General features: G+C 46.6%; 1 protein-coding gene across 1 annotated transcript; it reads right to left on the reverse strand.

Moving 5' to 3' along the window:
* Positions 1 to 8,007: 8,007 nt before the first annotated feature.
* Positions 8,008 to 9,204, reverse strand: Dnajc28 (DnaJ heat shock protein family (Hsp40) member C28). Its single transcript, XM_051191898.1, has one exon. It carries the CDS (start codon positions 9,179 to 9,181, stop codon positions 8,027 to 8,029), a length of 1,155 nt encoding a protein of 384 aa, XP_051047855.1. The 5' UTR covers positions 9,182 to 9,204; the 3' UTR covers positions 8,008 to 8,026.
* Between the last annotated feature and the right edge of the window lie 4,770 nt (positions 9,205 to 13,974).

The following is a 13,974-nucleotide window of genomic DNA, read 5'->3' on the forward strand; positions in this document are numbered from 1 at the left end:
CCGAGACCTAAGGAGACGAAGTTAAACGCCCAGGGATTGCAGTCAGTACTGGTTACCGATGGCACCCTCAAAATAAAGCTGCTGTTTCAGCCTGATGGCTTTTCTTTTTTTTTTTTTTTTTTTTTTTCCCATTCATCCACCAGATTTTTGGCTTTTTCAGGAGCGAATCTCTACTGATCTCCTTTAAAGACATTGCATCTGGATTCTCGGCATAACTTCCAGAGGTCACATTCCCTACAGATTATAAGCGCAATCGAGGAAAGATGCAAAGCCCACGTTATTAGTAAATTGAATGCAAGCGCCCTTTACCTAGGTAGAATAAAGCAAAAGGTTTTTGTGTTATGTCACTGTCACAAATGTCATCCTGGGTCCTGTTCCTCCCATAGTTCTTGTACATAATCTGGGGCTCAGATGCTTGACAAATATTCGCTGCATAAATCCCTTTATGAAGTATAGGGTTATGCATGCACCCTAACAAGCCAGGAAGGAGGACACCTGTCCCCGAACTAAGCGACAAGCGACATAGTGAAGCTGGTATAGTGTTAGCCTTGAATACACAAGACTCTGCATTCTATCCCCAGAGTCACAGCAAACAGGTGTGTCGGTACATGTATGCAATCCGTACATGCCCGAATGCCCAAGCCAGACTGGATTACATAGAAAATTCAAGACCAGCCTGAAGTGAGACCCTGTCTCAAAAATAACCAAGGCTCTAGGACGTAGTGCAGTCCTACATTGTCTGTCCAGCATGTGCAACTTGGTTCCATTCTCCATCAGTTAAAAAAAAAAAAATGGAACTGGAGAGGTGGCTCAGATGTCAAAAAGCAGTGGCTGCTCTTCCAGAGGACCCTGGTTTGCTTCCTAGCACCCATATGGAGGCTCACAGCCATCTATAACTCTAGGTCCAGGGCATCTGCTTCCCCCTTCTGGCTTCTCTGGGCACCAAACATGCAAATGGTGCACATACATCCATGTAGGCAGAACACTCATACATATAAAATAAATTTAAACTCCATCACCATGTATGTAATCACATGCTTTGGGTTTTGTTGTTGATTTTGTTTTGTTTTTCGAGACAGGGTTTCTCTGTGTAACAGTCCCGGCTGTCCAGGAACTCACTCTGTAGACCAGGCTGGCCTGGAACTCACAGAGATCCTCCTGCCTCTGCCTTCAGAGTGCTGGAGTTAAAGGTGTGTGTCACTAACCGCCAGGATCATAGGTTTTGTTAAATCCCTGTTGCCAAAGCACCTTCAGAGGCCCCCTAGACTGGGCAGATCTTGTAACTTTAGGATCCTTTTCTCCCTCCGACCGAGACTGAAGACCCACTTCATGTAAAACAGCAAATAGCCAGAGAGGAGAGCAATCACTACATGGGGGCTGTCCACATGGGACTCCGTAAATTCTGATTTGTCTCTAACTGTCAGGATTTTCCATGGATTACTTCTAACAGTGCAATGTACAGCCCTCCAGCTCAGAGTGCAAAGCAAACCAGAAGACTGAAGAGCTATGCAAACATGGATGTGTAAACATCCTCAAACAGCGAGATCTCTCCTCCGGTAAGCTTTCCGTGTTGAGCAACAAAAAGGCTTCAAGACAAGGTTATGTTGTATTCTAGGAAGGCTGCCTTGAGAGGGTGCCAGAGTCTTCTGGAAATATGGCGTTGGCTTTCTGGGGAAGGAAGGTCTGTGAGTTGATCATTGGTGAAAAGACTGAAGCCCAGGGCTAATCTAAAGAAACTCTCTAAAGTGCCTGGGCAGTGGTGGTGCACGCCTTTAATCCTGGCACTCAGGAGGCAGAGGCAGGCGGATCTCTGTGAGCTGGAGATCAGCCTGCTACAAAGTGAGTTCCAGGACAGGCTCCAAAGCTACACAGAGAAACCCGGTCTCAAAACAAAACAAAATGTAAGTAAATAAAAATAAAAACAAACTCTAAAGCTTTTAGTTTTCTGCTTTTGGAAGTCCCGTGGCTGAGCAATACAGTATTAGTCACCCACAGCTTTACTCTAGAAACGCCTCTGGTGTGTGGGTCGCAGTGACAATAGCTGAGGTTTGATGGCCACCTACCCCTTTACTTAGGCCTGTATAAGTGCCTGGTGACACTTTGGTGACAGTGCACTGAATACTTTAGCCCCGGTCACATTAATGACACCATGTCTTTAACATGTGCGTCACGAAGAGGCACGACATGAGTATCAGAAGATGGAGATCACTGGGGAGCATCTTGAAGGCTGGCTATTACACTTACTTACTTGGTAATATTTTATTCTAAATTAAAGGGGGCCTCTAATTTCTTCTGGTGTGTGTTTTCCCTGAGCTCTGCAAATGCAGACTGCAACAGCTGTGTGATGTATATAACTCCAATACCAGAGGCTAGGCAGACGGCTCAGCTGCTGAAAGGCTCACTCCACAAGCAGGACTCGAGTTCAGATCCCCAACACCCACATTAAAAGCTGGGCACAACAGTGTATGCCTGTTGTGCCGAGTGAGGTGGAGACAAGAGCATCTTTGGGGCTCACTGTCCAGCCAGATCAGCGCATCTTGAAGCTCTGGGTTCAGTGGGATACCCTGTCTCAAAAGATGAGATTGAAGAACACACTTGACATCGACCTCTGACCTCCACATGCACGAACACGTACACACGCATACCAACACACAAATAATATGACTTTTCTGGGTACCATTCCCAAGAGAGTGAGGCACAATTTTCCTACCAAGTTCACAGTGGTTGTATTGTGAGCGTGTTAGCGTAATTAATAGCATGCTAATAATATGGTGCATTTGTGCGTAATATCATTCCATGGTAGGCTCGGATAATGAGCAGGCTTTACATTCATGTGACTGCTTAGTGGGACATTTGCAAGTCAGGTGAAGCAAGGAGAAATTCCTGGCTGTGCTTAACTGCCCTGAACACTGGCAAACACCTGGTAATCCTGCCTGGGGTCGGACATGACGTTTGCAATACTAGCCAGCAGGATGGCATGGACTTAGATGCCATTCAGAGTGATCGCTAGCCAACATCAGATCACGCAGGCATGAATGAGCCCGCTAAACAGAAAGTCTGCTGGTAGCAGTGTCCTATCATTGTAGCTAAGGATTCCTCTTAAAATGCCCCTAAAGAACAGCACCCCCCACACACACACACACACAAACCCAGAGCCAGTGATTTGCTAATCAGGACTCCACCTGTAGCCAGCATTTTGTGACCAGTAATACCTGGATCCTGCCAGTTGGGTGTTATTTGTCTCCTTGTGCGCGTGAATGTGAGTATGTGAATGTATTCATATGTATGGGCAAGCGTGAAGGAGCCAGAGGGCTTCGACCTGGGGTACCCTACCCTGCACTTGCTTTCCTACTGCTTTGATTTGGAGGGGGGTTGTTTTGCTTGAGACGCGGTCTCTCTCTGGGACCAGGGGCTTGCTGGAGTTTAATGATGCTTCAGGTCATTGGTGCTGGTATGGGCCCTCAAGGAGCCGAGGCTGTCAGTGCCTGAGAGAGAGAGAGAGAGAGAGAGGAGAGAGGGAGAGAGAGAATTTTCTCCAAGTTCTGCGTTGACAAGTATACCACTTTATCTGGCTGAATGGGATTTTAGGTAACATTTTCTTTGAAGCTTTAAAAGCTTCTTTAAAGCCAAAAGAGTGACAGCAATTTTCCATAAACTTAGGAGAGTTAAGTGAATACATATTAGAGGTCATCTTTGTTTGAGATAGGATCTTAAATAGCCTCGGTTGTCCTGGAACTTGTTCTGTAGAGCAGGCTGGCCTTGGAGCTCACAGAGAACCACTGCCTCTGCATGGAGAACGATGGGATTGAAGGAGTGCCTGGCCTTATATTGGATTATTTACAAGTCGCAGCTCTTTAGCCCTCACAAACCACTTCATTACCCTCCCATATGAATCTGTAGGACAGTGAAGTTCAGTTGTTTTCCCCAAAGCACATGCCTCCAAAATGCCAGAGCTAGGCTTCCAGCCAGAGGGGCTGGGCAGATGGCTCAGCAGGTGAAGTGCATGTCAGACAAGCATGAGGACCCCAGCCTGAGCCCTGAGATGCACATGCAAAGTCAGGTGTGCTCGTCAGGTGTGGTAGCGCCCACCTATAATCCCAACCCTGGGAAGGCAGGAACGGGAGGTTGCCCCGAGTTTTGCTGGATGACCAGCCCAGCTTACTTGGTGAATCCCAGGCCAGTAAGAGGCTGCCTCAAAGAACGGAGTGCATAATGCCTGAAGAACAGCACCCAAGGTGGACTTCTGACCAGTGCATGCGCGCACACACACACACACACACACACACACACACCACGGGTCAGGGACTGAGACACAGCCCCATGCAGAGAGAGTCCTGCAGAGAGAGCTCTTGTGGCTCACCTGCTATAATGTAGTATACGGCTAGTTCCCTGGCACTGCCTCATGATATCATGTCTTCCAGTCACGGTTCTTAGTTGTGAAAGGCAATCCCCATTGCTTCAGGGATCCTGAAGAACAGGCTTGGCAAAAGACCTCGAGTGAGCATCACATCGAAGCCAGGGACCTGATAGCCACCGGTAGCCACCGGCACATGCTGATTTGCTTTCTAAGCCAGTAGCTCTAACTGGCCGCCACCCACTTCCTGCGCCAGCAAAGAGGAACCACAAATAGCCAACTCATAGTGGCAGGGCAGTCAGGAACTCAAGCAGAGACCACAGCAGAATTCTGCTTTCGGTTTTGCTCCTCTGGCTTGATTTCGTTCATTTATGTATTTATTTTATTTATCTGTTTTGAGACAGAAAGGTTTCTCTGTCTCTCACTTGGGTGATCTCTCAAACATGAGATCATACTTTGTAATCAATCATGTGTGTATGGTGATTGCGGTCTTTCTCTATAAAATGAGAGCCTGAACCCTTTGGGGGGTGTGCAGCTTTCCCCGAGATTGCCGAAACCCGAGTGCACTCGTTCAATAAACGCCTCTTGCTTGTTGCATCTCCTGGTTTTGGTGTTTGTGCCGCGGGGCTCTCCCATGGGCCCATCAGGACCCCAGAATTAGGGTCTTACACTTTTAAAAAAAGGAGAAAAGAAAAAGAAAGAAGAACAAAAGAAAATGCCCACAGGTTTGCTTGCCTACAGGCCAGTCTGATGGGGGCATCTTCTGGAAGTTTCCTCTTTCCAGATGACTCCAGGTTGCATCATTTGGGAAAAACTGATGAGCTCAGGTGAATAGTGTTAGGTATGGACGACTTCAGTTTGTCCCCAACATTTCAGGTGGTAGGATTTTGTTCTGTAGCGCAGTACTATCCGGAGGCGATATGGAGTCTTTTAAAGGGTGGTGGGGGGTTCTCTAGGACTGGGGATGTAGCTTACTTGGAAGACTGCTTGTATCGTGTGCTTGAAGCCATGGGTACAATGCCCAGCACGACAAAAACCCAGTGTGGTGGCACACGCCTGTAATCCCAGCATTCTGGCTCGAAAGGCAGGGCTGGAGGTCATCCTCAGGCACATGGCAAATCTGAGGTCAGTCTTGGTGCACTTCAGAGCGGCTCAAAAATAAACAAACAAACAAATAAATATATAAATAAGCAAGCAAGCCTGGCGCTGCAGTACATTCATACACATCTGTCTGGGAGACAGAGGCAGGAAGACTTCTATAATTTCCAGGCCAGCCTGGTCCACATAGTGAGATCCTGTCTCAAAGTAGATACATAGATGATGGATAGATAGATAGATAGATAGATGATAGATAGATGGATAGATAGATAGATGATAGATAGATGGATAGATGACAGATAAATAAATAGATGATAGATGATAATCAGTAGGAGTTGGTGGGGGACAGGGTTCAATTCCCAGCACTCATGTGGTAGCTCATAACTGTAACACCAAGCCCAAGATGTCTGCCCACTTCTGGCCTCCTTGGGCATCAAGCACACGTATGGTGCAAATACATACATACATACATAAATGCAAAACACCTACACACATGGAAACAGAAAAAAATTTTAAAGGAAATAGTAATACAAGAACAAAAAAGGTTTAAAAATCCCTGTAGGCTGTTAAAACATGGTTATTATTTACTATTATTATAGAACAATGGACAACTGAATAATCATTAACAACTTTATTAATATAGACATTTGCAAACAAAGCGATGGTACTAGAATGAATAGTTTTCTGGTAACTTCACCTTCTCAAGTACAATACTGAAAATTATTTCATCCATGTTTACTCAAATTCCCATTTTTTAAAAACAAGAGTCATAGGAAAACATGCTTCTAAAATATTCTGGAACCATAGCTCTTATCACAAAGCCCTATTTCATGTTGTTGACATTTTTGTGTATAGTAGTATTTATAGTACTGCCACCTTAGAAGCCAAATAATTCCAATTAAAGAAAAAAAATCACTTATTGTGCCAACTAATGGTTGATCATTGAGGCAGAAAGGCCTTTTGATGGTGTGGGTTTCTTTGTTTTAATCATCACAAACTTCCCAGGATGACCCCAAAATTGTTGGCTCCAAACCATTGTCGGGAGCTGTTCTTCTGAGTCCCCTGTCTACATGGCTCTATGGAGACAGGCTGGCTCCATCCACCTTGACTTCCTCTCCGGTACCCAATTCTGTACTCAAAGCCATTAGCCAAGCCTGAGAGCCCCAGATTTCCTGAAAGGAGACACAAACAACAATCTCCTCAACTTGTCTCTTGTCACTTGCCAAAGACATCAAGGAACAACTTCAGCTACCTCATTACCATATGGTCCCCAAGACAGGGAGTTGGGTCCCTAAGATAGTAATTAGGGGTTCCTATATGGCTGAAAGACTCTGGGGAGTCTGGTTCAGGACACTGGGGTGCTTATGGAAAGTTTATGGAAACCCAGCCTTTCCACTTGTGATCGGAGAACAAACTGGATGTGAATTCTTAACTTGCATTGAACTTAAGGATTTATGCTCCCTCTAAAAGTTACAAAAATATATTCAAACTCTTTAGCATTGGAATCTGTTCTTAGAACTTTTAAATCAACAAGCTTAACTGATTAACTTCTGTAGCCGATGGATCTTAAGTTAGCCCGTGTACCTGCTTGGCGTTTTCTTTGCCCAGTGTCCACAGGGAAGGCCTTTATAAGTGCAAGAGTCACACGTCATGGCAGTGCACGTCTTTAATCCCAGTGCTTGGGAGGCAGAGGCAGGCCGATCTCTGTGAGTTCAAGGCCAGCCTGGTCTACAGATCGAGTTCCAGGACAGCCAGGGCTACACAGAGAAACCCCGTCTCTGAAAATAACAAAACAAAACCAACTGCCACAGGCCCAATAAGCTATTTCCTGACCTTCAATTTTCCTGCATCCAGCAGGTGTTCCAAAAGCCTTCCAACAGTTTGGAACTTTAATAAGCTCAGAAATATACAGGAGCAAGTCTGCAAAAACTGCCTGTCATCCGGAGATTTTCAATTTATTATTTATGTGTGTAGTGTGTGTGTGCAAGTGCATGCAGGTGTCTGTAGGGGCCTGAAGAGGGCCCTGGATCCCTGCAGCTGGAGTTCCAGGCAGCTGTGGGTCATCTGACATGGGTGCTGGGGATTGAACTCTGGTCCCTCTGCAATAGCGGCAAGGAGCAAGCAAGCACTCAGCCCCCTGGCTGTTTCTCCAGCCCCTTCTTTCTAAATTTCATTTTGGAGACTTCTGTGTGTTTCAGAAATGTCAACAGCAACTGCCTTTAAGTTCCTAGAGTTTTAAAGATCACTGAGGCTTCCTGCCCTGTGTGGGCCATGGATCTGAATCTTAGCCCTGTCCTGGCGACTGACGTACATTGACTTTCCTTAATTAAGTCCCTTCTTCCAGAGGGAGGATCTTTTTCTTGCTCCGTTCTCACAGCAGTACTGACTGGCTTTTCTCTGCACTTGGTTCCTTATGGGTTTCTCATCTATATGTGTGATTGGTTCTATGACATCTACACAGGCACACAATTCTCAAGCCCCTGGGGCACAATCAATCAATCCCGGGTTCTACATCTGGTGTCAGGGCAATTCGAAACTGACCAGAGCAGTAAATGATCGTGAATGTCGAGATAGTCAAATTTTAATAAATTTCCACAGATTCAACCAGTTTAGAAAGCCTGTCTTGACTCTGGGTGTTTTCTCGTCTTCCTGGCTAGTGTCAGTTGGGTTTTCACCTGTGATTTCTTTTGCTTCTATGAAGGCCTCATACATTTTCTGGACTCTGATCACCTCTTTCTGTGCATCGAAATGAACTTTCTGCCTGGTCAGAATGGGCACAATCAAGTTGAAATCACTAATTCTCTTGTTCAGCTTTCGGATGTTTTCTTGAAACTGCTCACAGACCTGGTTCCACTGTCTCTGTCCCCCAGGTGTCAGGGGGTCCCCAAGCTTCTTCCTGGACACTAAAAGTGCTTCTCGAAGTTGCTCAATGGTATCCTTGATTTCCTTCTGCATCAGAATCCACTCTGGCTGGTACCCGTTATCTATCAATATTCTGTTTAGGTTGTGAGTCATGGGATCGATATATGAACATCCAGAAAACTTCTTCAGAGGCTTTCCTTTCCCACTGAGATTGTCGAAGTCTCCTTTTGCCATCGACTCCTGAATGAGGTCCTCCACCAGGCGCTCTATGGCTTGAGTTATCTTTAGTTCTTTGCTCTGCCTTACATCTCTCACAGTCACGATATTAGCAAAGTGCTCCCTCTCGAGTTTCTGTCGTTGATACTCCATCACCTGCTCCGTCGCACGGTCTGCCCGAAACTGTCTGTACTGTTTCTCCCGTTGACTTGGCGTCCCAAAGCCAACGCCTTCGAAGCTTAAGTAGTGTCGGTGCTGAGGCGTGTTGTATTTGAATTTTTCTTCTTCTTCTTCTGTGTCTTCAGCTTTACTTTGCTTGGTGTGTGTTTGTTCTATCACGTGGGAAAGCACGTTCCTATAAGCTTCTTCGATCTTTATGAATGTTGCTGAATCGGCATCGTTAGAGCCGCTGTCTGGATGATACAGCTTGGCAAGCTTATGAAAAGACTCCCTGACATCGTCTACAGAGCACCCTTCGTGTAGATTCAGCAGCCTATAATATTCTTTGATCTTCTTCTTGGACTTATGGGTTGAGATCATCCTAGATCCAGGACCTGGAAGCATTTTTACCCCGTGAGGAATCAATGAAGGACTTACTAGATGTGGTCTTAAGATCTGAGCCATCTTCATGCATGTCGTTGTGTTTATCATTGTATCTGGAAGCTTCCCAACAATGATCTACAAAACAGCAAAGAACAGTACACTCCTATTATCAGTCACTTTCTATTTTTTCAATAACAAAGTAAAGTAAGGTGCACTTAGTAAGCATCAGTTCTTGGAGGCAAGAGAGTGGACTGAGGTTTGGTTCCCAGTACACACATGGCAGCTCGCAAATGGCCCTAATTCCAATGCCAGGGGTTCTGACACCTTCAGTCCTACACCGGCATGGTGGTTAGACATTCATGTAGGCAAAACACCCATATGCATATAAGAAAGAAAAAGAACAGTCAATTCTTTGTAACAATGTTGCTATGCCAAATATATGTGTATAGTCATGTTTATACATTTTACTGATTTTAGCTAGAAGGTGGACAATGGTGTTTAGCAATTATTGTGACACAATCTGAATTCCACTCACCAAGCACAGAATTTTAGACCTAGAAAGTTCTTAGAATTCTCCTAAGCCAACTTTCTCATTTTATAAGAAAGCAGGTCCAGAAGGTTAAGCAACTTAGTCAAATAAAACTACAAGGTATCAGATGACAGCTCCTAACAAATTATGACCAATGATTAGGGCTGGGCACAGTAAGGACTTGGCTGGACTGGTTTCTGTTTGTTTTGAGACAGGGTTTCACTGTGTAGCCCTGGCTGTCCTGGAGCTCACTCTGTAGACCAGGCTGGCCTCAAACTCACAGAGGTCCACCTGCTTCTGCCTCCAGAGGGCTGGGATTAAGGTGTGAGCCACCATGTCCCACACTCGGTTTAATTATATCCTCAGCAAACTGCACATATTCCCAGACACCATTTATTTTGTTTTGTTTGGTTTTCCCTTCCAGATAGTGTACCATGGTCGTCATGAATGCCCGTTGCACACTAAACGGGGAACATCAGGGACAGGTACCCAGTGTGCAACCGACTCTAAGCTCTGCACCTCACTAAGTGCTGGAGAAGGAGAAGTGAGCGAGCCCCTGCTGTATTGTAAACGCATGGGCATGATTGTAAGGCGAGTTTTAGAAGTTATGGGCACCGGCGTCATAACACGGGGGTCGATGGATTAGAGTTGTCTGGAGTGCTGGCTGTTGTGCTCACCGTGGGGAGGGGTGACAGCGTCAGTCCCCCTGCACCCCTACTCACCTTCCCAGACCCGGTGGGGGCCCTGCGGCTCGCGGCCCCGCTCGCCCTGCGCTGGCTCGCTAGGCCCCCTCCGTCCCGGCCTCCCCGGAGCCGGCTGCTGCTGGCTACACTGCGCAGCCCCTCATCGTACCTCACTGCGACAGGTGACACCGGCGCCTATCTCACAGGGCCACACCGCAGGGGACAGAGGTCAGGCACCTGCAGACGCCCGTTGTACCCGGGGGCGACAGGCTCCGCCTCCACAGCCTTCGAGTGCAGGGTTTGGGCGGTTGGGATCATGGGAAATGTAGTTCTACGCCAGGTGCGGCGCGGGGGAGGGGGGGCCGGCTGGCCCAGGTGTGATGGGTTTGTGACTCCAACGTGTGTGTGATTTGGAGAGCACTGGCCCTCGATAAATTGTTTTGGACGGAGGAAGATTGGGCTGTTTGCCCCTGTGGGACACCTCACCTGCATTGTCAGTAGGGTTAGGGTTAGAATGTCTTTCATTCAGCCAGTTTTGTTTTTTGGCACGCAATGTCTCACTTAGTCCAGGCTGGCCTCGCATGGACTATATGGTAGGGGGCAGGGGGCACTTTGGGTTCCAACCCCCCTCCCTCTCCTTTGTCACTTGTTTGTAGGAAGCTGGGGGTGCAACGCTAAGGGCTTGTACATGCTAGGCTAGCAGTCCCAGAGCGCTGGCAACTGCTACACCCCACCCCAGCAGCAGCGGAGCTCTGCACGCGGCCAGGCGCTGGAAGCCTTGGCTTCAAGTTCAACCATTCGGAATTAAACATGCTCCCCTCCGCCTTGTAGGGCAATTTCTCTCTCCCCCTTTATGTGTGCGGGTGTTTTGCCCGCATGCATGTATTTGCACCAGGTGTATGCGGCGCTCATGGGGAGTAGAAGAGGTTGTTCTGAGGTAGGGGTGGTGCATGCCTTTAATCCCAGCATTTAGGAGGCAGAGACAGGCGGATCTGTGTTCAAGGCCAGCCTGGTCTACACTGTGTTAAAAAGTCCATGCAAATCAAACAAAACAGCCCAGGTCTTACTCAAAAGGAGTAAGAAATGGCTTCTTCTGAGCTACATGGATGCCTGTGGCTGGGAAGGAGACTCAGCTTGCTCAGAATAACATGTCCCACGAGGGGAGTAATTATGTGGGAGTTAATTAGAGAACAAAGAAAGCCATAAATCAAGGCACTTACCAAATAGTGGGTGGGACCACAGGTTGGAAGGCTGAAGTGAGATGGCCCAACAGGTAAAGGTGTCTGCCACCAAGGCTGGCGACCCGAGTTCAATTCCCAGCATCCACATGACAAGCAGGGACTGACCCCTTCGAGTTTTCTCTGTGGTCTATACCCACTACCCCCAACTAAATAAAAACACAACCGGGATTGAAGTTGGTCATGGCAGTGGGCACCTCTAATCCCGGCACCCGAATCCTGGGAGGGATGAGAGCAAGAGGTCACAGTGAGGCTCAGGTCAGTCTGGCCTGTATGGTGGGACCCTGTCACAAACAAGCAAGCAAAGTGAAACTCAATTTCGGTGACACATTCCAGCCACAGCCCTGTCAGTTTCCTACCCTGTGGTGGCTTGAAAGAAAACGGCCCCCAAAGGGAGCAGCACTATTAGGCGTGGCCTTGTTTGAGTAGGTGTTGTCTTGTTGGAGGAAGTGCGTCACTGTGGGGGTGGGCTTTGAGTCTCATATGTGCAAGATGCCTCCCAGTGTTTCAGTCCACTTCCTGTTGCCTTCTGATCAAGAGTAGCCTGCACCACGTCTGCCTGCGTGCCGTCATGCTCCCCACCATGATGATAATGGACTGAACCTCTGAAACTGTAAGCTGCCACCCCAATGAAATGCTTTCCTTATAAGAGCTGGCATGCTCACGGTGTCTCTTCACAGCAACGGAAACCCTCAGACACTGTCCTCTGGTTCCTTCTAGGTACTGCTGATGGAAGTGATTACAAAGGGTTGTTGTAAAACTTTACTTCTAGCTTTCTGGGACTCCTGCTTACAAGCACAAACTTGAATTAACAGAAAACAAAAACCTATAAAAAAAAATCATGCACTCTTCTGTGAAGACCTGCAGATCCAGAATTTAAAACAAGAAGGAAGTGGATATTGTTTGTTTTTAGAATAACTTCTAGATTCCTTTCAGTTCCCCTCTCTCCTTTTAGTCTGGAAGATGAATCTCAATTGGAAGCTTAGAGGGAATGGGAGATTTACATCAACAAAGTTAGGGGACTATTTGAAAGAGGGTACTGATGGCAGATTTGGAAAGAATTGGCCAAGTGTTCAGTGAGAGGCTCCAGATTTCATTAGTCACTGGGGAATGGAAGGCACTACAGTGCATAGCAGTGTCACTCACAGGAGTAGCTAGGGTTGGTGGGGTCCCCTGTGAATCAGCAAGGCTGTGGGACTCATGCACTGCTGGTGTGAGTGTGACTTGGCCAGAAGACTTGGCAGTGTCTGCTAAGGCTGGACACAACAACACTTGGTGCCCCAGTAATTCTCTTCCCAGGCACCTAACAGAAAAACAAAGGTGAGTTCAGCAGCCCTCATTATTATAGCACCAGACTAGAAACATTCAGATGTCTTCAGTGGAGTGAACAAACTGTGAGTTTCCCACTGAATTGTGATCCAGATCTTACACTAATGTGAGCCAGCAAAGCTAGACACAGAAAGCATACATATATATCATGGTATTCCATTATATAGATGTTGATGCCAACACACACAGACAGACACACAGACACACACACAGAAACACACACATGGACATGGACACACACAGACACTTGGTTCAAAGGGAATACAATACGAGGATATTTATTCTAAAGGCAAACTGAAATGTCCATGGCCCAAGAACAGACTCAGGTTACCCACAAAATCCATGACCAAGGATGGAAACATAAATCAAGACATCTCAAATACATTATTGGAAACATCTGCTGGGAAATTGGTTGTAGGCCCCCGTGCTAGAAGTTAGGAGTCTGCACATTCCAGAAAGATTTTATCTAAAAGTCTCAAAGATGTTTGGTCACTTACAGAGGTGGGCAATACATAGCAATTTAGGGGGCTAAGTAGCCCAAGAAAATGTGGCTCTGGATAGACAACATCTCTCCTGTCACAGAAATTCAGGGCAGTGCGTAGGCCCTGTGGAAGGACTCTGTAACAAAGGTTGGCTCTTTTCTGGGAATGTCATTTCATTTAAGCGCTTAAGACCAGCTGGGCACACACGCCTTTAACCCCAGCACTCAGGAGGCAGAGGCAGGATGATCTCCGTGAGTTTGAGGCCAGCCTGGTCCACAGAGCAAGTTCCAGGGCAGGCTCCAAAGCCACAGAGAAACCCTGTCTCGAAAACCCAAAAAAGGAAAGTATGCAAGTTGATCTAAAAGTTTATTTTTATTATTTAGCTAGGTAGCTCTGGCTGTCCTGGAACTTGCTCTGAACTCCAAGCTGGCCTTCAACTCAGAGATCCCCCTGCCTCTAGAAAAATGTGATTAAAGGCATGTACTATCATACCCCATCCCAAAAATAAAATAAAAAAAAAAAAAGAGTGGTAATACGTAAAGCCTCCTTTCTGGCATTACTTTCCATTTCTGATGAAAAAAGTAATGACGAAAGATTAGCCATTAACTCTTATTAAATAATATACTGTACTTTAATAACC

The sequence above is a fragment of the Phodopus roborovskii genome, unplaced genomic scaffold, assembly GCF_943737965.1.
Source record: "Phodopus roborovskii unplaced genomic scaffold, PHOROB, whole genome shotgun sequence".
Lineage (NCBI taxonomy): Eukaryota > Metazoa > Chordata > Mammalia > Rodentia > Cricetidae > Phodopus > Phodopus roborovskii.

Coding starts and splice junctions, on each gene's coding strand:
- Dnajc28 (XM_051191898.1), bottom strand. CDS start 9,181: ATGATAAACACAACGACATGCATGAAGATGGCTCAGATCTTAAGACCA.